Here is a 21926-nt window from a genome sequence, read left to right as displayed (position 1 = left end):
CTGAGAGGCGCGTTTGGCGTGCCTGTTCAGTGTTTACAAAGACGCGCTCCTCTTTAATGCTGTGGAGAGGCGGCGGCGGCGAGCGAGCGGCGAGGCGGGGAGCGACGCCGCAAGAGACAGGGGACGACGAGCGAGCGAGGAAGAGGAGCTGAAAAGCGAGGAAAGAAAGAGAAAAGAGTTGGAAGAGAAAAGACTTTGTGTAAAATGAAAAGATTGTAAACCTGGCAAAGCCGTCTGGCGTTCAGTCTGTCGGTCCTGAAAGAACCCCACGGCACAAGACGTGTCACAAACGCTAACGTTAATTAGTTGTGCAAATACCTTTTACAACATTAACAGTTACATATACTATGTACAAACCAACAATTAACTTTCACTTTAATCATACTATCATTGTTGTGTTATTAAGCAAAATAAGCAATACTTTTACTTTTGTTGAAATGTTTACACTGTACACTTTTTTGTATTGGATGTTTAGCTTTATTTTTGCACATTTTAGCAAATAAGCAATACTTTTACTTTTGTTGAAATGTTTACACTTGTTACAGAATATTTCCGTTTTGCACTTTTTTGTATTGGATGTTTATCTTTATTTTTGCACATTTTAAAGCAAAATAAGCAATACTTTTACTTTTGAAATGCTTATACTATTCCAGAATATTAAGATTTGCACTGGATGTTTACTTTTATATTTGCACATTAAAAAGCAAATAAGCTACTTTTAATTTTGTTAAATGTTAAAAGTTTTAAATGTTTACATTGTTACAGAATATTTTGTCATGTTGTTGTCAATGTTGACTGAGTGGCCATACTTTTTTTTTTGTAAATAAAAGTCATGCCTTTTGAAAAAACTGGCCTACATTTATTTTTTCCTCTTCATTTTAAATAAAAAAAATAATCGGTAAAAGGAACAATAATCTATAGATTAATCGAAAAAAATAATCTATAGATTAACCGATTAATCGAAAAAATAATCTATAGATTAATCGATTGAAAAATAATCGTTAGCTGCAGCCCTAGTTTGTAGTAACATACACCTTCATAACAATATGTAATATGTACAATATACACACGGCAAGTATATATATAATGTAGTAACATGACAAAAACAGAAAATATGCAATATTTTTCGTGCGTGTGTGTGTGTGTGTGTGTGTGTGTGTGTGTGTGTGTGTGTGTGTGTGTGTGTGTGTGTGTGTGTGTGTGTGTGTGTGTGTGTGTGTGTGTGTGTGTGTGTGTGTGTGTGTAGGTACTGTGAGGACTACAGAGTTGCCCTCCAGAAGAACTATGCATGGACCAACAAGGCCCCTCCCACCACTCAGGATGTTTCTGGCTTCATGAACATTCCAAGTCACAAACAACGCAAGAAGATCAAAGTGAAGACTGAAGTTGTGACCGTGAGCTTCTGGTGCCTCAACCCTGCTGTGGTGAGCCTCCATGTTGCTACATCCACCTTCCTGACACGGTGGATGTACATTGTGTGCTGTGTTCTGTAGTCACCTTCCTGACATGGTGGATGTACATTGTGTGCTGTGTTCTGTAGTCACCTCCATGCAAGTCAAACATCTCTCCATAGCCTGTGTCTCATTTGTCTTCCAGGCTTTTTCCGACCTGAGTGGCAAAGTTCACAGCATTGTTCTGACTTCAGGGACTCTGTCACCTATGAGCTCCTTCTCCTCAGAACTGGGGGTGAAATTTTCCATCCAACTGGAGGCCAGTCACGTCATCAACAGATCTCAGGTCAGTATATACTGTACATCATTCATTTTAGTACCTACATCCATGTTTACATTTTAGATCTCAGGTCAGTATATACTGTACATCATTCATATTAGTACCTACATCCATGTTTACATTTTAGATCTCAGGTCAGTATATACTGTACATCATTCATATTAGTACCTACATCCATGTTTACATTTTAGATCTCAGGTCAGTATATACTGTACATCATTCATATTAGTACTTACATATGTGTTTACATTTTAGATCTCAGGTCAGTATATACTGTACATCATTCATATTAGTTCTTACATATGTGTTTACATTTTAGATCTCAGGTCAGTATATACTGTACATCATTCATATTAGTACCTACATCCATGTTTACATTTTAGATCTCAGGTCAGTATATACTGTACATCATTCATATTAGTACCTACATCTGTGTTTACATTTTAGATCTCAGGTCAGTATATACTGTACATCATTCATTTTAGTACCTACATCTGTGTTTACATTTTAGATCTCAGGTCAGTATATACTGTACATCATTCATATTAGTACCTACATCCATGTTTGCATTTTAGATCTCAGGTCAGTATATACTGTACATCATTCATATTAGTACCTACATCTGTGTTTACATTTTACATACATGATGCTATATATAACACCAATGGCTCTAATTCATGTTTAAATCAAAGAAAAACATATGAATTTAGAGTGTATATACACACACTGTACTATTTAGATGTAACTGTTAAATTAGAGTGTACCGGTATATAAACAAATACTACTATTTACCGTATTTTCCGCACTATAAGGCGCACCTAAAAACCACAAATTTTCTCAAAAGCTGACAGTGCGCCTTATAACCCGGTGCGCTTTATATATGGATAAATATTAAGATTCATTTTCATAAAGTTTCGGTCTCGTAACTACGGTAAACAGCCGCCATCTTTTTTCCCGGTAGAACAGGAAGCGCTTCTTCTTCTACGCAAGCAACCGCCAAGGTAAGCACCCGCCCCCATAGAACAGGAAGCGCTTCTTCTTCTACTGTAAGCAACCACCCGCCCGCGTAGAAGAAGAAAAAGCGCGCGGATATTACGTTTCATTTCCTTTGTGTGTTTACATCTGTAAAGACCACAAAATGGCTCCTACTAAACGACAGGGATCCGGTTCATGAAAAGACGCAATCTCTCCATCCGCACACGGATTACTATTTCACAGCAACTGATATTCCTGTGAACCGCACTGTGGATACAACGGGAGCACGTACGGTGAATATTCACACCACAGGGAATGAGAAGTCATCCTTCACTGTGGTTCTAGCTTGCCATGCTAATGGCCAGAAACTTCCACCCATGGTGATATTCAAAAGGAAGACCTTGCCAAAAGAGACCTTTCCAGCCGGCGTCATCATAAAAGCTAACTCGAAGGGATGGATGAAGAAAAGATGAGCGAGTGGTTAAGGTAAGTTTAAGTTTACGCGAAGAGGCCGGGTGGCTTTTTTCACGCAGCTTCGTCCATGTTGATATACGACTCCATGCGCGCCCACATCACGCTGGTTTTTAATATATTATTAAAGTTTGACTGACCTATCTGACTGTTTTTTTGACATTCCTTTAGCGCAGTTAGATGCGGCTTATAACACGGGGCGGCTTATAGGTGGACAAAGTTTTGAAATATGCCGTTCATTGAAGGCGCGGCTTATAACCCAGGGCGCCTTATGGTGCGGAAAATACGGTATATATTATGTTAAATTGAAGTGTATATATATATATATATATATATATATATATATATATATACAAACACTGTACTATTTAGATATAAGTGTTAAAGCATACCGTATTTTTCGGAGTATAAGTTGCACCTGCCGAAAATGCATAATAAAGAAGGAAAAATATATATATATAAGTCACACTGGAGTATAAGTCGCATTTTTTCGGGAAACAGCAAGAATCGACATTTGAAAGGCAATTTAAAATAAATAAAGAATAGTGAACAACAGGCTGAATAAGTGTACGTTATATGAGGCATAAATAACCAACTGGTATGTTAACGTAACATATTATGGTAAGAGTCATTCAAATAACTATAACATATAGAACATGCTATACGTTTACCAAACAATCTGTCAATAAATCCCATGAAATCTTATACGTCTAGTCTCTTACGTGAATGACATCAATAATATTATAATGTGTTCATCATTTCACACATAAGTCGCTCCTGAGTATAAGTCGCAAACCGGGTCAAACTATGAAAAAAACTGCGACTTATAGTCTGAAAAATACGGTATATACACAAACACAGTATTATTTAGATATGTGTTAAATTAAAGTATATATACACAAACACTGTATTATTTAGATATAATGTTAAATCAAAGCATATATACACAAACACTGTACTATTTAGATATAATGTTAAATTAAAGCATATATACACAAACACTGTACTATTTAGCTATAAGTGTTAAAGTATATATACACAAACACGGTATTATTTATATATAATGTCAAAGTATATATACACAAACTGTACTATTTAGATATAATGTTAATTTAAAGCATAAATACACAAACACTGTACTATTTTGATATAAGTGTTAAATTAAAGTGTATATATATACATAAACACAGTATTATTTAGATATAAGTGTTAAAGTATATATACACAAACACTGTACTATTTATATATAATTTTAAATTAAAATATGTATACACAAACACTGTACTTATTTAGATATAAGTGTTAAAGTATATATACACAACACGGTATTATTTATATATAATGTCAAAGTATATATACACAAACTGTACTGTTTAGATATAATGTTAATTTAAAGCATACATACACAAACACTGTACTATTTTGATATAAGTGTTAAATTAAAGTGTATATATATATATATATACATAAACACAGTATTATATAGATGTAAGTGTTAAAGTATATATACACAAACACTGTACTATTTATATATAATATTAAATTAAAGTATGTATACACAAACACTGTACTTATTTAGATATAAGTGTTAAATTAAAGCATATATACACAAACACTACTATTTAGATATAAGTGTTGAATTAAAGTATATATACACAAACACAGTATTATTTATATATAATGTTAAATTAAAGCATATATACACACACTGTACTATTTAGATATAAGTGATAAAGCATATATACACAAACACAGTATTATTTATATATAATGTTAAATTAAAGTATATATACACAAACACTATACTAATTAGATATATAGTGTTAAATTAAAGTATATATACACAAACACTATACTATTTAGATATATAGTGTTAAATTAAAGTATATATACACAAACACAGTATTATTTATATATAATGTTAAATTAAAGTATATATACACAAACACAGTATTATTTATATATAATGTTAAATTAAAGTATGTATACACAAACACTTTACTATTTAGATATAAGTGTAAAATGAAAGTATATATTCACAAACACTTTACTATTTATATATAATGTTAAATTACAGCATATTTATACAAACACTACTATTTAGATGTAAGTGTTAAATTACAGTGTATATACACAAAAATACAATTATATATAGTGTTAAATTAAAGTATATATACACAAACACTGTATTATTTATATATAATAAATTAAAGTATATATACACAAACACTATACTATTTAGATATACGTGTTAAAGCATATATTCAAACACTTTACCATTTATATAAGTGTAAAATGAAAGTATCTATTGATTGATGTATAAGTGTCATGTTGGCATTGTGTGTGCAGGTGTGGGTTGGCACAGTGGGCGAGGGTCCTCAAGGCAGGAAACTGTGTGCCACCTTCCAACATGCTGAGACCTTCATCTTCCAAGATGAAGTGGGTGCTCTGCTGCTGCATGTCTGCCAGGTGGTCTCCAAGGGGGTCCTCTGCTTCTTCCCCTCCTACAAGGTAAGATAATAATAATAATAATAACTGGGATTTATATAGCGCTTTTCTAAGTACCCAAAGTCGCTTTACATGTAGAACCCATCATTTATTCACACCTGGTGGTGGTAAGCTACTTTCATAGCCACAGCTGCCCTGGGGTAGACTGACGGAAGCGTGGCTGCAATTTGCGCCAACGGCCCCTCCGACCACCACCTATCATTCTTCATTCAATTCACCGGTGTGAGTGGCACCGGGGGCAAAGGGTGAAGTGTCCCGCCCAAGGACACAACGGCAGCGATTTTTGGATGGTAAGAGGCGGGGAGCGAACCTGCAACCCTCAGGTTTCTGGCACGGTTGCTCTACCCACTACGCCATGCCGCCCCTATAGATGAAGAAGGACCACACCTTTCTTGTCAGCTCTTTCTAGTACCAAGGGATTCTGCTCAGAGGAACATCCCCAAAGTACAACTTGTCCATCTCCACCACAAGAGCACCACATATTGAGCTGCTGCGTGGCCTCTGAGTTGGTGAAAGTTCATTCTAGATGATAAATCATGTCTCTCACCTGGATTGTAGAAGGTTGTGGACATAAATGTCCTAACATTTCTCTGTTCTCAATTGTTGATGATTGATGATAACAACCAACATTTTGTTCTTATTTAGCACTTAGCAATACTGCTACATGATGCTTAGTGTTTGACTAAAGCTGCATCTGTTTAGCTTCTAAAACTTGTAGATCATCCTCTTTATGTTCAGTCTCAAAAATAGAAGTTTCTGGATCATCATTTGTCCCTAAGTAGTCTTTGTTGTCTCTCATCAAGTCTGCCATGTTTAGTAGTCTTGTTGTTGTTGAAGGGAAAGTGAACGTTGTGATGTGAAATTAATACTTAAAATGATCAAAATATATGAATATTACACGTTGGATTAGATTAGATTTAGATTTATTGGTCCCCGTTGAGGAAATTCATTTTCACTGCCGTACATTTAAACAATAGACATTACACATCAAAAAACAAAAATAACAAAAATACATCATACATGACCGACACATTTATAGGCTTGTCCAACAGGTCGGCCGAATGAATGTTACTAGATACTACATATATACTTACAGTGTGTATATAAAATATGTAAATATTACATGTTATTATGACTGTTACTACATTACATATATACTTACAGTGTGTATATAAAATATGTAAATATTACATGTTATTATGAATGTTACTAGATACTACATATATACTTTGTGTGTTTATAAAATATGAAAATATAACATATTAAGAATGTTACTACATTACATATATACTTAATGTGTATATAAAATATTTATTTATTACATGTTATGAATTTTACTACATTACATGTATACTTAGTGTGTATATCAAATATGTAAATATTACATGTTATTATGAATGTTACTAGATACTACATATATACTTACAGTGTGTTTATAAAACCTTGATGGATGTTTTTAGAGCACTTTCTAGGCGGAATAGAGTGACTCTCATTGACTCCACTCTTAGCTGACTTGCTAGCCTTCATTGAGGACATAGAATACATAAACAAAGAAAAACGTGTGTTCTTGTCTTACATAAAGATTGTTAATGATAAACGCAATTCACTAAGACCAAGTTGCAATGATTGACATGCTGCAGTGTTGTAGAAGACATTGTGAAGTTGGACAATCCACACTCCAATGACTCACACCAGTGTCAAACATGGAGGACAAACCTTTGCGAAGCAATATGGTTAGAAAAGTAGAGAGGAAAAAAGAACATTCACAATTCAAGATAAATCTCCAGCAGCAGAGTAGTTGCTGGTTGTGATGATCATAGTTTTACTAACTGAGACCCATGTTTAGTCTTCTTCTTCATCTTCTAACGTAACATAACATGCACTACAGTGGAACCTCCGTTTACCAACTTAATCGGTTCTTGAAAGGGTTCGTAAATGGGAAAGTTTGAATAGTGAAGCAAATTTCTCTATAAGAACTAATGCAGATATGAATAATTGGTTCCAGCTTTGACAAAAGCTTATATTTGAGTGAAGGTGTACAAGATGCAGAACTGTATATCACACACATAACAAGGAGGTGATGGATCTTCTTACTTTATTAGCAAGCTGAACTGTCCTGCGTGCACTGCTCTGCCAACACACAGCGTGTGGTGCCCTTACAATTGATCAGAAATACTTAGCTTTAACAACCATATTGCTACAATAATAAACATTTGAGAAATACAATCCACCCACAAGGAGATGAGAAGGTTCTTCTATAAGAGATTTACAGTACCTGTCTTGTCTTTTCCTCTCTGTGAACAGGCAGGTGAGTTTTCCGTCTACTGTTGGAAATCCGTCTTTTTTATCGTAAAAATTGTTTTTCGTTTTTTCCGAACTTCGTGTGTTAAAATCTTGATCCGTCTCTTTGCCATACCTGCCTTACTTGTGCAAGACAGACAGCGGGAGGTTGTGACAGATGGTATATATTTACACCACTTTTGGTCTGCCAGTGAACAGCCAGCATGTATAAAAGTCATGTTGTTTGCTCAGATGCTGGATAAGATGCGGGATCGGTGGATCACCACCGGAGCTTGGGAGAAACTAGAACAGCTGAAAACGGTGATAACAGAACCTCGTGGTGGCGGGAAGGGTGATTTTGATGAGCTGCTTCAGATCTACTACAGTGCCATCAAATGCAGCGAGGAAAGAGGTGAGGTCTTTGACTACTATTCACCTGATCAATACACAACTGATTGGTTGCTTACCAATCATTTTGTCAAATATGATCACTGCCTACCAGATGGTGCTCTGCTGATGGCTGTGTGTCGAGGAAAAGTCAGCGAAGGACTGGACTTCACTGACGACAACGCCAGAGCTGTGGTCACCATCGGAATTCCTTTCCCCAACATCAAAGACCTCCAGGTAAGCAGAAGACCGACCGCTTTTGTGGGATTTGTCTTCCTGTACTTGGGCCGCCAAAGTTTCATGCCAGGAAGCGTCTTGTCAAAGGTTCAAACTAGGGCCGCCAAAGTTAACGCCATAATCACGCATTACCTATCAGTTCCTTTGAACTGATAGCACGGGGAAATGAAATGCCGTTCAGTTGCTGTTGAGCCACAAGCGGGAAACTAGCGAGCAGAAATGCACAATGAAAAGGTACATTAAGGAAATTTCGTTTTCAATTTTTCTTGTAATCGGACCATATTTTTGGTATGTATTTTTGGATCATACATTGGAGAAACAGGGAGGGCATTCAATGCAACAAAGAAAGAACAACAGGAAGAATGAGAAAAAGAGACGACTGGAAGGTTTACAAGAAGCCTAAAACAAAAATCCGAAAAGGAATTCTTAAAATCATCCATATCAGGTCATTGCAAAATAAATAACCACATCATAGACCGGGACAACGGCAAAATCATCGGCACAGAAATGAACACATTCACATGATGGATTAAGGAGGCCATCGAACTAAGAAAGCGGCCCAAGGAAACCATCAATGGGGATGAAGTAGCATACCTGGGACTCCCTCCTCCATTAACCATCAAGCCAACCAGGTAGACTTGACAGGTGTGCCTGGTTGGCCACGCCTACGAGAACAGCTGATAGGTCAGGTGACACTTCTGAAGAAGACAGTCCAAACTTGTCAGGTAAAAATTCCATCTAATATATCCAAAATATGCTCTGATTACAAGAACACTTGAAAAAGCACATGAATAAGAAGACATAACGAACCTTTTTGAGCAAAGGAAATGTCATGTTCAAAGCCACGACAAGTTGCTCTCCCGACCATTTTTTCTTTGCCGCTTGTAGAGAGAAGGAGCTTCACGTCCGTCTTAACTTGACAGTCGAGTGCTTTGATAACATAAATGTGGATTGCTACTGTAACTGATGGACTAAAAGATCACCAGAATAAAAGATAGTCACATTTTAATCGGACACTTTGGTCCAAGCATGTCAAGACACCTTCTCACACGCATTCACCTTCACAATAAAAGCGCTCAGTGTCACAATGGGTCTAACTACACTAACATGAAAATGTCCTACATTACGATCGTGCTTTGTCAAAGATGTTTTGTCATGTGATCTGTGATATTGCTACCTAAATAAATGTTAGTACCGTATTTTCCGCACTATTAGCCGCACCTAAAAACCACAAATTTACTCAAAAGCTGACAGTGCGGCTTATAACCCGGTGCGCTTTATATATGGATTAATATTAAGATTCATTTTCATAAAGTTTCGGTCTCGCAACTACGGTAAACAGCCGCCATCTTTTTTCCCCGTAGAAGAGGAAGTGCTTCTTCTTCTACGCAAGCAACCGCCAAGGTAAGCACCCGCCCCCATAGAACAGGAAGCGCTTCTTCTTCTACTGTAAGCAACCACCCGCCCGCGTAGAAGAAGAAGAAGAAGCGCGGATATTACGTTTCATTTCCTTTGTGTGTTTACATCTGTAAAGACCACAAAATGGCTCCTACTAAGCGACAGGGATCCGGTTCATGAGAAGACGCAATCTCTCCATCCGCACACGGACTACTATTTCACAGCAACTGCCTAAAGACTTTCAAGAAAAGCTGGCTACTTTCCGTGCATATTGTAAAAACAAGATAGCTGAAAAAAAGATCCGGCCAGAGAACATTATCAACATGGACGAGGTTCCACTGACTTTTGATATTCCTGTGAACCGCACTGTGGATACAACGGGAGCACGTACGGTGAATATTATCACCACAGGGAATGAGAAGTCATCCTTCACTGTGGTTCTAGCTTGCCATGCTAATGGCCAGAAACTTCCACCCATGGTGATATTCAAAAGGAAGACCTTGCCAAAAGAGACCTTTCCAGCCGGCGTCATCATAAAAGCTAACTCGAAGGGATGGATGGATGAAGAAAAGATGAGCGAGTGGTTAAGGGAAGTTTACGCGAAGAGGCCGGGTGGCTTTTTTCACGCAGCTCCGTCCATGTTGATATACGACTCCATGCGCGCCCACATCACGCTGGTTTTTAATATATTATTAAAGTTTGACTGACCTATCTGACTGTTTTTTTGACATTCCTTTAGCGCAGTTAGATGCGGCTTATAACACGAGGCGGCTTATAGGTGGACAAAGTCTTGAAATATGCCGTTCATTGAAGGCGCGGCTTACAACCCAGGGCGGCTTATGGTGCGGAAAATACGGTACATCAGCCGAGGAATATACAGTTTGGTGGCAGTTCTGGTTGATAGTCCCCAATTACAGAATGTTTAGCAGGCTGAATATTGCATTTTATTAATAAATAGAGAATACGGCCTGGGCCGGGGAAAAGATAACACACGATTTTTACTAAATACTTCTCTAAGATCGTGGTACTCACTAGGGACAGCAGATAAATCAGTGGGTTCAATACTGGACTCCAGGGGAGTCTGATTAAGCTCCGCCCTCAGGCAGTTAGAATGACTAAATGGGCTCCAGTCAGAGATGGCTGGTTTAGACCGGCCAATAGTGGGACAGTAAATGCCAAAACTACTGGCGCTGAGTGGGAAGGTATAATAAAAAACTTGATGCCAGCCAACACGAGAGTAAGGTTACAGGTCTGATAAGAAATCTTAGCTAAAGGTTGCCCATCAAGGGAGCGTACCACTTTGGAGCTACTGAGGGGAACCAGAGGAGTCTTTAACTTGTGAGCAAAGCCAGAGTCAATGAAACAATTGTCAGCCCCAGACTCAACAAGTCTTAATGTTGACTGAGGACCCCTTCCACAGTAAAGTACCTTCAAGCTGATTAACCTCCCGAAGAGTTCCCCTTGGAAGTAGGACCACGACCTCCTGGGTCAACTGGGCAATGAGCGCTGGAATGACCCGCCTGCCCTCAGTTCAGGCATAGCTGCAGTTTGAGAACCACCTCGCTGCTTGGCCTTGCTGCTTCTCAGTCCAATGTCCTTGGAACGGACACAGACGATGAACTGGTTGACCAAAGAAGCCCTGGTGCGCTCCCGTAGACTGTTGTCCAGCTGAAGAGCAAGCTTGATAAGCTCCTTCAAGGAACGCCAGTTCATCCTTGAACGGGAACGGAACGTTGCACGGAGAGCCCCAGCAGCTACAATCTGGAATGTTCCGCAAACGATGTATTTCCTTGCCGCAGTGCAATCAGTCTGTCCTCAGCCTCTCTACCTCACACCGGATGATGGAAAACTTGTCTGAGTTCACACAGAAAATTGGTTAAAAACCCTATCAAGGACGGCCACGCCCAGGCAGCTGCTTGGCCTGCAAGAAGGTATGCCACTCTTGCTCCGTCTGATACGTACCTTATCAGCTGATATAAGTCTCACATTCACCAAACTTGCCCTCAAACCTCACAGAGTGAGTAATGCTGAGTTCACCAACATTGCAAGTTAGCCGCATGCTAACAGTGAGGTCGTTAGTGGCAGCAGTTAGCGTCATCGTGATTTGAGAGGCCATTTTCTCCAAATGAACACACGATGCAAGCATCTTGGCGTTGAGCTCACAGATGGCCATCTCGTGGTCACTGAGCATGTGCGTCCTTGCTGGAGTTGTTCTGTCACGTCAAACACAAGATGCCAGCCAGGCCCTATCCAGTCCAAGTCCTCAGTCCAAGTCCAGTCCACACAGAAAGTTGGTGGAGCTCAAGGCCAGCAAAAATGGAAAAACAAATCCAACAAACAAAACTGAGTGGCACCAGACCAGTACATGAAGGAATATTAAAAGGAGGTGGCAGTAGATGAAGGAATATTAAAAGGAGGTGGCAGTACATGAAGGAATATTAAAAGGAAGTGGCAGTAGATGAAGGAATATTAAAAGGAGGTGGCAGTAGATGAAGGAATATTAAAAGGAGGTGGCAGTAGATGAAGGAATATTAAAAGGAGGTGTCAGTAGATGAAGGAATATTAAAAGGAGGTGTCAGTAGATGAAGGAATATTAAAAGGAGGTGGCAGTAGATGAAGTAATATTAAAATGAGGTGTCAGTAGATGAAGGAATATTAAAAGGAGGTTTCAGTAGATGAAGGAATATTAAAAGGAGGTGTCAGTAGATGAAGGAATATTAAAAGGAGGTGTCAGTAGATGAAGGAATATTAAAAGGAGGTTTCAGTAGATGAAGGAATATTAAAAGGAGGTGTCAGTAAATGAAGGAATATTAAAAGGTGTCAGTAGATGAAGGAATATTAAAAGGAGGTGGCAGTAGATGAAGGAATATTAAAATGAGGTGTCAGTAGATGAAGGAATATTAAAAGGAGGTGGCAGTAGATGAAGGAATATTAAAAGGAGGTGTCAGTAGATGAAGGAATATTAAAAGGAGGTTTCAGTAGATGAAGGAATATTAAAAGGAGGTGTCAGTAGATGAAGGAATATTAAAAGGAGGTGTCAGTAGATGAAGGAATATTAAAAGGAGGTGGCAAATGATCGGGATCAGTCCCAAAATGGAATCACTTGTTTCTGACATTTCCTGAGAGTTGACTGAAAGTCGGCTCATAACTTTGGAGTGAAGTTGCTGAGAGACAGACAGAATAAAGAGACAGACAGAATAAGTTCCTGGCAATATAGAAAATGAGGAATGAATAATTAGCGTGAATATGTTGAAAAGTGTCATGTAGGACTGCTGTGAGTGGAGATGAGAGAATGTCAGTGACAAGCACAGTGCCAGAGGCCTCCTCCTCCTCCTCCTCCTCCTCCTCCCCCTCCTCCTCCTCCTCCTCCTCCTCCTCCTCCCCCCACCTGATGAAAGCCACCTCCAAATGACAAAGATGTGTTTTTCAGGATGAACGCGTCAGTCCAGGGGACAGCAGATCTCTGACATTTTCACTCAGGCCCTCCAGCCTCTGCTTTCTTGCACATTTGGGAGATTTGCTTGGAGCCACCATTGGCTTTTCCACATATGTTACCTGTCATGTCAGATGGAGGGATGCCAGAGTGCAGGGCAGGTAGGTAAAATGGGTCAGCTCGCATTTACATGACATCATCCCTTTGGGCGACTGGCCTTCTTGCAGCAGCTTTGGAAGTGGATGGTGAAGTGCTCACATGTCTCATGCTGGACTCGCAGCCATGGAGACTGCTTCTGAGATCTTGATAGGGTCCTTGGAACCAGACTGCTTCTGAGATCTTGATAGGGTTGTTGGAACCAGACTGCTTCTGAGATCTTGATAGGGTTGTTGGAACCAGACTGCTTCTGAGATCTTGATAGGGTTGTTGGAACCAGACTGCTTCTAAGATCGTGATAGGGTTGTTGGAACCAGACTGCTTCTAAGATCTTGATAGGGTTGTTGGAACCAGACTGCTTCTAAGATCGTGATAGGGTTGTTGGAACCAGACTGCTTCTAAGATCTTGATAGGGTTGTTGGAACCAGACTGCTTCTGAGATCTTGATAGGGTTGTTGGAACTAGACTGCTTCTGAGATCTTGATAGGGTTCTTGGAACCAGACTGTTTCTGAGATCTTGATAGGGTTGTTGGAACCAGACTGCTTCTAAGATCTTGATAGGGTTGTTGGAACTAGACTGCTTCTGAGATCTTGATAGGGTTCTTGGAACCAGACTGTTTCTGAGATCTTGATAGGGTTGTTGGAACCAGACTGCTTCTAAGATCTTGATAGGGTTGTTGGAACCAGACTGCTTCTGAGATCTTGATAGGGTTGTTGGAACCAGACTGCTTCTAAGATCGTGATAGGGTTGTTGGAACCAGACTGCTTCTAAGATCTTGATAGGGTTGTTGGAACCAGACTGCTTCTAAGATCGTGATAGGGTTGTTGGAACCAGACTGCTTCTAAGATCTTGATAGGGTTGTTGGAACCAGACTGCTTCTGAGATCTTGATAGGGTTGTTGGAACTAGACTGCTTCTGAGATCTTGATAGGGTTCTTGGAACCAGACTGTTTCTGAGATCTTGATAGGGTTGTTGGAACCAGACTGCTTCTAAGATCTTGATAGGGTTGTTGGAACCAGACTGCTTCTAAGATCTTGATAGGGTTGTTGGAACCAGACTGCTCCTGAGATCTTGATAGGGTTGTTGGAACCAGACTGCTTCTGAGATCTTGATAGGGTTATTGGAACCAGACTGCTTCTAAGATCGTGATAGGGTTGTTGGAACCAGAGTGCTTCTGAGATCTTGATGGGGTTGTTGGAACCAGACTCCATCTGAGATCTTGATAGGGTTGTTGGAACCAGACTCCATCTGAGATCGTGATAGGGTTGTTGGAACCAGACTGCTTCTGAGATCTTGATAGGGTTGTTGGAACCAGACTCCATCTGAGATCTTGATAGGGTTGTTGGAACCAGACTGCTTCTGAGGTCTTGATAGGGTTGTTGGAACCAGACTCCTTCTGAGATCGTGATAGGGTTGTTGGAACCAGACTTCTACTGAGATCTTGATAGGGTTGTTTGAACCAGATTCCTTCTGAGATCTTGATAGGGTTGTTGGAACCAGACTTCTACTGAGATCTTGATAGGGTTGTTGGAACCAGACTCCTTCTGAGATCTTGATAGGGTTGTTGAAACCAGACTGCTTCTAAGATCTTGATAGGGTTGTTGGAACCAGACTCCTTCTGAGATCTTGATAGGGTTGTTGAAACCAGACTACTACTGAGATTTTGATAGGGGTATTGGAACCAGACTCCTTTTGAGATCTTGCTAGGGTTGTTGGAACAAGACTGCATCTGAGATCTTGCTAGGGTTGTTGGAACCAGACTGCTTCTGAGATCTTGATAGGGTTGTTGGAACCAGACTGCTTCTAAGATCTTGATAGGGTTCTTGGAACCAGACTGCTTCTGAGGTCTTGATAGGGTTGTTGGAACCAGACTCCTTCTGAGATTGTGATAGGGTTGTTGGAACCAGACTGCTTCTGAGATCTTGATAGGGTTGTTGGAACCAGACTGCTTCTGAGATCTTGATAGGGTTGTTGGAACCAGACTGCTTCTAAGATCTTGATAGGGTTCTTGGAACCAGACTGATTCTGAGATCTTGATAGGGTTATTGGAACAAGACTCTATCTGAGATCTTGATAGGGTTGTTGGAACCAGACTGCTTCTGAGGTCTTGATAGGGTTGTTGGAACCAGACTCCTTCTGAGATTGTGATAGGGTTGTTGGAACCAGACTGCTTCTGAGGTCTTGATAGGGTTGTTGGAACCAGACTCCTTCTGAGATCGTGATAGGGTTGTTGGAACTGGACTGCTTCTGAGATCTTCATAGGGTTGTTGGAACCAGACTCCATCTGAGATCTTGATTGGGTTGTTGGAACCAGACTGCTTCTGAGATCTTGATAGGGTTGTTGGACCAAGACTCAATCTGAGATCTTGATTGGGTTGTTGGAACCAGACTCCTTCTGAGATTGTGATAGGGTTGTTGGAACCAGACTGCTTCTGAGATCTTGATAGGGTTGTTGGAACCAGACTGCTTCTGAGATCTTGATAGGGTTCTTGGAACCAGACTGCTTCTGAGATCTTGATAGGGTTGTTGGAACCAGACTGCTTCTAAGATCTTGATAGGGTTGTTGGAACCAGACTGCTTCTGAGATCTTGATAGGGTTGTTGGAACCAGACTGCTTCTGAGATCTTGCTAGGGTTGTTGGAACCAGACTTCTACTGAGATGTTGATAGGGTTGTTGGAACCAGACTCCTTCTGAGATCTTGATAGGGTTGTTGAAACCAGACTACTACTGAGATCTTGATAGGGGTATTGGAACCAGACTGCTTCTGAGATTTTGCTAGGGTTGTTGGAACCAGACTCCTTCTGAGATCTTGCTAGGGTTGTTGGAACCAGACTTCTACTAAGATTTTGCTAGGGTTGTTGGAACCAGACTGCTACTGAGATCTTGCTAGGGTTGTTGGAACCAGACTGCTACTGAGATCTTGCTAGGGTTGTTGGAACCAGACTGCTACTGAGATCTTGCTAGGGTTGTTGGCACCAGACTACATCTGAGATCTTGTTATCTTGCATGTGTCCCTGCACAGAAAGTCCTCCCGTGCTGGCGTGAGGGAACATGTTGTACCTGCCACATCGTTGGTGGCTGCAGGCAAACAGAGGCTACCTGTCACAAGCACTTAGAGCTGTGCTCGCTCACCTGCCCTTCACAGCTGAACTTTCTAACACTGACAGATTGAAAGGGATGGAAGCATCCCTGCCATTTTTCTGCCTCACGTTGGACATCAGCTTGTCTTCCAGACAGGGCCTCTCTCCATGTTTCCATCTGTCAGATAGACTAATAAAGTACCACAGTGCTAATGAATTAAGTAAGGAATACCACTACCTTTTTTTTCATGACGTTGCTGGTATTAAGAGGCAAAGCGCACACACACAGAGCACTTACAAGTGAAAACAGAGTGGAGACCAAAGCTGGAGAATAGACTTATTTGGGCTTGAAAACTAACGATCCAGGTGAAGCTATAAACACTGTGAACCGTGCTTTGTAACATAGCGGCTAATGTCCCTCCGCAGTGTTTTAGCTACTTCTTAAATCACTAATCCTGGCCTCCATGGCAACAAATAAAGTGAGTTTCTTACACGTACCATTATCACTGGAGGACAAGGAAAACCTACCTAAACATGCTTCACTACACACCGTAGGAGGATACAATAGCTCACCGCTAACAGCAAGCTAGCGCTCTTCAATGTAAACACATATACAAATATCCACTGAAATGATACCAGGTACAAGAGCCTTTGATTACATTGATATTTTTTATTGTCACAAAATGTTTTCTTTTTTCGTTATTGTTTATTAACTCAGTTAATACGTCCCTGGACACATGAGGACTTTGAATATGACCAATGTATGATCCTGTAACTACTTGGTATCACATCCATACCTAAATGTGTGGTATCATCCAAAACTAATGTCAAGTATCAAAGAAGAGAAGAATAAGTGATTATTACATTTTAACAGAAGTGTAAATAGAACATGTTAAAACAGAAAATAAGCTAATATTAAGAGTAAATAAACAAGTAGATTAATAATCAATTTTTACAGTTTGTCCCTCATAATGTGTACAAAATAATAGGTGTATAAATGACACAATATGTTACTGCATAGACTAATTAGGAGTCTTTGTTTGTTTACTTACTACTAAAAGACAAGTTGTCTATTTTATTTACGGACTAAATGACAATAATAAACATATGTTTCATGTACACTAACATTTGTTGTTACGATAAAGACAATAATGACATTTTTTGTGGTGCCCTCAATTCTGAAAAGAAGTGAAGTACATATTTGTAGTGCAAGGCAAATATTGATATGATGACAAGTGAGCTGACACTGTGGGACCTTCTGGTCCTTTGGGGAACAACAACATGACAAACATGAAACTGCTCAGCAACAACTTTAATGATTGTTTATGCAACTTGCAAAAAGTGATCATTTTTTGTTGGAATGTGGTTAGAAAAATGTGGAATGATGGAAAAGGTTCTGTGTGAGAGAGCAGAACATCTTTAATGTGCGGAATATTTCATGTTGGAATACTTACATGATGCTGAGAAATATCATCTTGCAAGAATTGTGGTAACTTGTGTGAATGTACCACATGTACACAGTAACATGTTTTTCTCAGAACTGGCAGATGAAGTAAGTGTAAAGATACTGTACAAGTTACTGTTGCAGTATAATGATGATATGTTGTAGTATAATGATGATATGTTGCAGTATAATGATGATATGTTGCAGTATAATGATATGTTGCAGTATAATGATGATATGTTGCAGTATAATGATGATATGTTGCAGTATAATGATGATATGTTGCAGTATAATGATGATATGTTGCAGTATAATGATGTTATGTTGCAGTATAATGATGATATGTTGCAGTATAATGATGTTATGTTGCAGTATAATGATATGTTGCAGTATAATGATATGTTGTAGTATAATGATGATATGTTGCAGTATAATGATATGTTGTAGTATAATGATGATATGTTGCAGTATAATGATGATATGTTGCAGTATAATGATATGTTGCTGTATAATGATGATATGTTGTAGTATAATGATGATATGTTGCAGTATAATGATGATATGTTGCAGTATAATGATGATATGTTGCAGTATAATGATGATATGTTGCTGTATAATGATGATATATTGTAGTATAATGGTGATATGTTGCAGTATAATGATGATATGTTGCAGTATAATATGTTGTAGTATAATGATGATATGTTGCAGTATAATGATGTACTATTGCAGTATAATGATGTACTATTGCAGTATAATGATGTACTATTGCAGTATAATGATGTACTATTGCAGTATAATGATGTACTATTGCAGTATAATGATGATGTACTGTTGCAGGTTGAACTGAAGATGAAGTACAACGACCAACACTGTAAGAGTCGAGGTCTTCTTCCTGGTCGTCACTGGTATGAGATTCAGGCCTACAGAGCTCTCAACCAAGCACTGGGAAGGTAAGCTTATTTTACTTGGTATTAAACTGCAAACACTTGTATTCTAACTACAAACACATAATACTTGTATTCTAAGTACAAACACATAATATTTGTATTCTAAGTACAAACACATAATACTTGTATTCTAAGTACAAACACATAATACTTGTATTCTAAGTACAAACACATAATACTTGTATTCTCTTCAAAGGATGTAAATACTTATGTTCATTTCATTATTCATCAAAAATGTGTAAAAACAACTTTTCCCATTGTCAACATGGGTGTTGTGTGTAGAATTGTGAGGCCATCAATGACTGTGTTCCCTCTTGGAATAAGTCAGTAACATGCAGAGTGAATACTTTGTGGATGTACTGCAGTATTGTGTTGATGTTACAGGTGTATCCGACACAGGAAGGACTGGGGGGCTCTAATCCTGGTGGACGACCGTTACCGTAGCAACCCCAGCAAGTACATCACAGGTACATCATCAACACCAAAGATCAGATCTCCAAAGACCTGGATGTGTGTTCAGGTCTGTCCAAAGACCTGGATGTGTGTTCAGGTCTGTCCAAAGACCTGGATGTGTGTTCAGGTCTGTCCAAAGACCTGGATGTGTGTTCAGGTCTGTCCAAAGACCTGAATGTGTGTTCAGGTCTGTCCAAAGACCTGGATGTGTGTTCAGGTCTGTCCAAAGACCTGGATGTGTGTTCAGGTCTGTCCAAGTGACCTGGATGTGTGTTCAGGTCTGTCCAAAGACCTGGATGTGTGTTCAGGTCTGTCCAAAGACCTGGATTTGTGTTCAAGTCTGTCCAAAGACCTGAATGTGTGTTCAGGTCTGACCAAAGACCTGGATGTGTGTTCAGGTCTGTCCAAGTGACCTGGATGTGTGTTCAGGTCTGTCCAAAGACCTGGATGTGTGTTCAGGTCTGTCCAAGTGACCTGGATGTGTGTTCAGGTCTGTCCAAAGACCTGGATGTGTGTTCAGGTCTGTCCAAAGACCTGGATGTGTGTTCAGGTCTGTCCAAGTGACCTGGATGTGTGTTCAGGTCTGTCCAAGTGGGTGCGCCAGCTGGTCCAGCATCACGACTCCTTCCCTGGCGCCATGCAGTCCCTGGCAGCCTTCTCTCAGGCACAGCACAGGTGGTCCTGTGTAGACCACCACACCTCCCCAGAGAACTGCTCAGGAACCAAGGAGTTGCCAAAGTTCTCAGACCTTCATGGTCCACCTCACACACCTGTCCCAGCTGAGCAGGAAGCACCAGGTAACTCTCATGTCATATAATCAATAGATCACTCCTCATGTCATATAATCAATAGATCACTCCTCATGTCATATAATCAATAGATCACTCCTCATGTCATATAATCAATAGATCGCTCCTCATGTCATATAATCAATAGATCACTCCTCATGTCATATAATCAATAGATCACTCCTCATGTCATATAATCAATAGATCACTCCTCATGTCATATAATCGATAGATCACTCCTCATGTCACATAATCAATAGATCGCTCCTCATGTCATATAATCAATAGATCACTCCTCATGTCATATAATCGATAGATCACTCCTCATGTCATATAATCAATAGATCGCTCCTCATGTCATATAATCAATAGATCACTCCTCATGTCATATAATCAATAGATCGCTCCTCATGTCATATAATCAATAGATCACTCCTCATGTCATATAATCAATAGATCACTCCTCAGAGTGACTGTAATATTTTGTCATTTTCACAAATGGCCTAAACAAAGTATTTGTATTTTCAAAATGTATTTTATTATAATATATTTTATTATTATGCTGAGTCTGCATTATTATTGATTATTATCCATTATTATAAGTGATATTATTATTATGCTGAGTCTGCATTATTATTGATTATTATCCATTATTATAAGTGATATTATTATTATGCTGAGTCTGCATTATTATTGATTATTATCCATTATTATAAGTGATATTATTATGCTGAGTCTGCATTATTATTGATTATTATCCATTATTATAAGTGATATTATTATGCTGAGTCTGCATTATTATTGATTATTATCCATTATTATAAGTGATATTATTATTATGCTGAGTCTGCATTATTATTGATTATTATAAGTGATATTATTATGCTGAGTCTGCAGTCCTCCTCTGATGTGCTGCTTGTGAAAAGAGAAGTTGTGACATGTTTGTTGATGTTGTGTTTGTAGACATGTTGTCTCCTCCAGAGAAGACTCTTCTTCTAGCATCAGCTGAAGAAGCTCCTTTGGACCTTTGCCCTCTGACCTCACATCCCAACCACCACAGCCTTGAAGACCACACACTCTTTTGTACCCCGGAACTGTTTGAAGAGCAGGCGGAGTGTGAAGGTCCCTCACTGGCTTTAGGAAGCCAGCAGTCAGAAGGTCTGAGAGGACCTCAGCTGGTCCAACGCACACCTTCAGCTGACGACAGCCTGAAGGAAGAAGATCAGGAATGTGAGGAGGAAGAACTTCTAGTGAGGAAGAAGATCAGGAATGTGAGGAGGAAGAACTTCTTGTGAGGAAGAAGAACTTCTAGTGAGGAGGAAGAACTTGTAGATCCGAAGACAAGATGTAAGTGTACAAACTTTATAACTTTTTATTTCCTCCAAATACTCACGTAAACAACAACATGTCATGTGATCAGAAGAGCATGTTCATATTCATACACCTTTATGTCCACACACCTCAGAGAGGCTGACATAAGTGCTTGTATCCAGCACATAAATGTGCTGTCGACATACATATGTCATCAGCATAAACTTGTTGTCGACATAGACATGTCATCAACAATAACTTGTTGTTGACATAAATGTGTTGTCGACATAGACATGTCATCAACAGAAACTTGTTGACAATA

At 39.3% G+C, this 21926-nt stretch overlaps 1 protein-coding gene across 2 annotated transcripts in view; it reads left to right on the top strand.

Annotated features, from left to right (window-relative positions):
- The window catches only part of brip1 (BRCA1 interacting helicase 1), a 43694-nt gene extending 22064 nt beyond the window's left edge, over positions 1–21630 (top strand). For both annotated transcript variants that reach the window (XM_061925920.1, XM_061925919.1), the window contains exons 11-19: positions 1247–1424; positions 1597–1737; positions 5527–5688; positions 8218–8377; positions 8468–8589; positions 18943–19055; positions 19437–19519; positions 20087–20302; positions 21257–21630. In XM_061925920.1, the coding sequence (XP_061781904.1) occupies positions 1247–1424; positions 1597–1737; positions 5527–5688; positions 8218–8377; positions 8468–8589; positions 18943–19055; positions 19437–19519; positions 20087–20302; positions 21257–21588 (1507 nt within the window). In that variant the 3' untranslated portion in view covers positions 21589–21630. The remainder of the gene's footprint in view (positions 1–1246; positions 1425–1596; positions 1738–5526; positions 5689–8217; positions 8378–8467; positions 8590–18942; positions 19056–19436; positions 19520–20086; positions 20303–21256) is intronic.
- Positions 21631–21926: the final 296 nt, after the last annotated feature.

The sequence above is a fragment of the Nerophis lumbriciformis genome, linkage group LG30 (assembly GCF_033978685.3).
Source record: "Nerophis lumbriciformis linkage group LG30, RoL_Nlum_v2.1, whole genome shotgun sequence".
Taxonomy (NCBI): domain Eukaryota; kingdom Metazoa; phylum Chordata; class Actinopteri; order Syngnathiformes; family Syngnathidae; genus Nerophis; species Nerophis lumbriciformis.
This window is presented reverse-complemented; position numbering and strand designations above follow the sequence as displayed.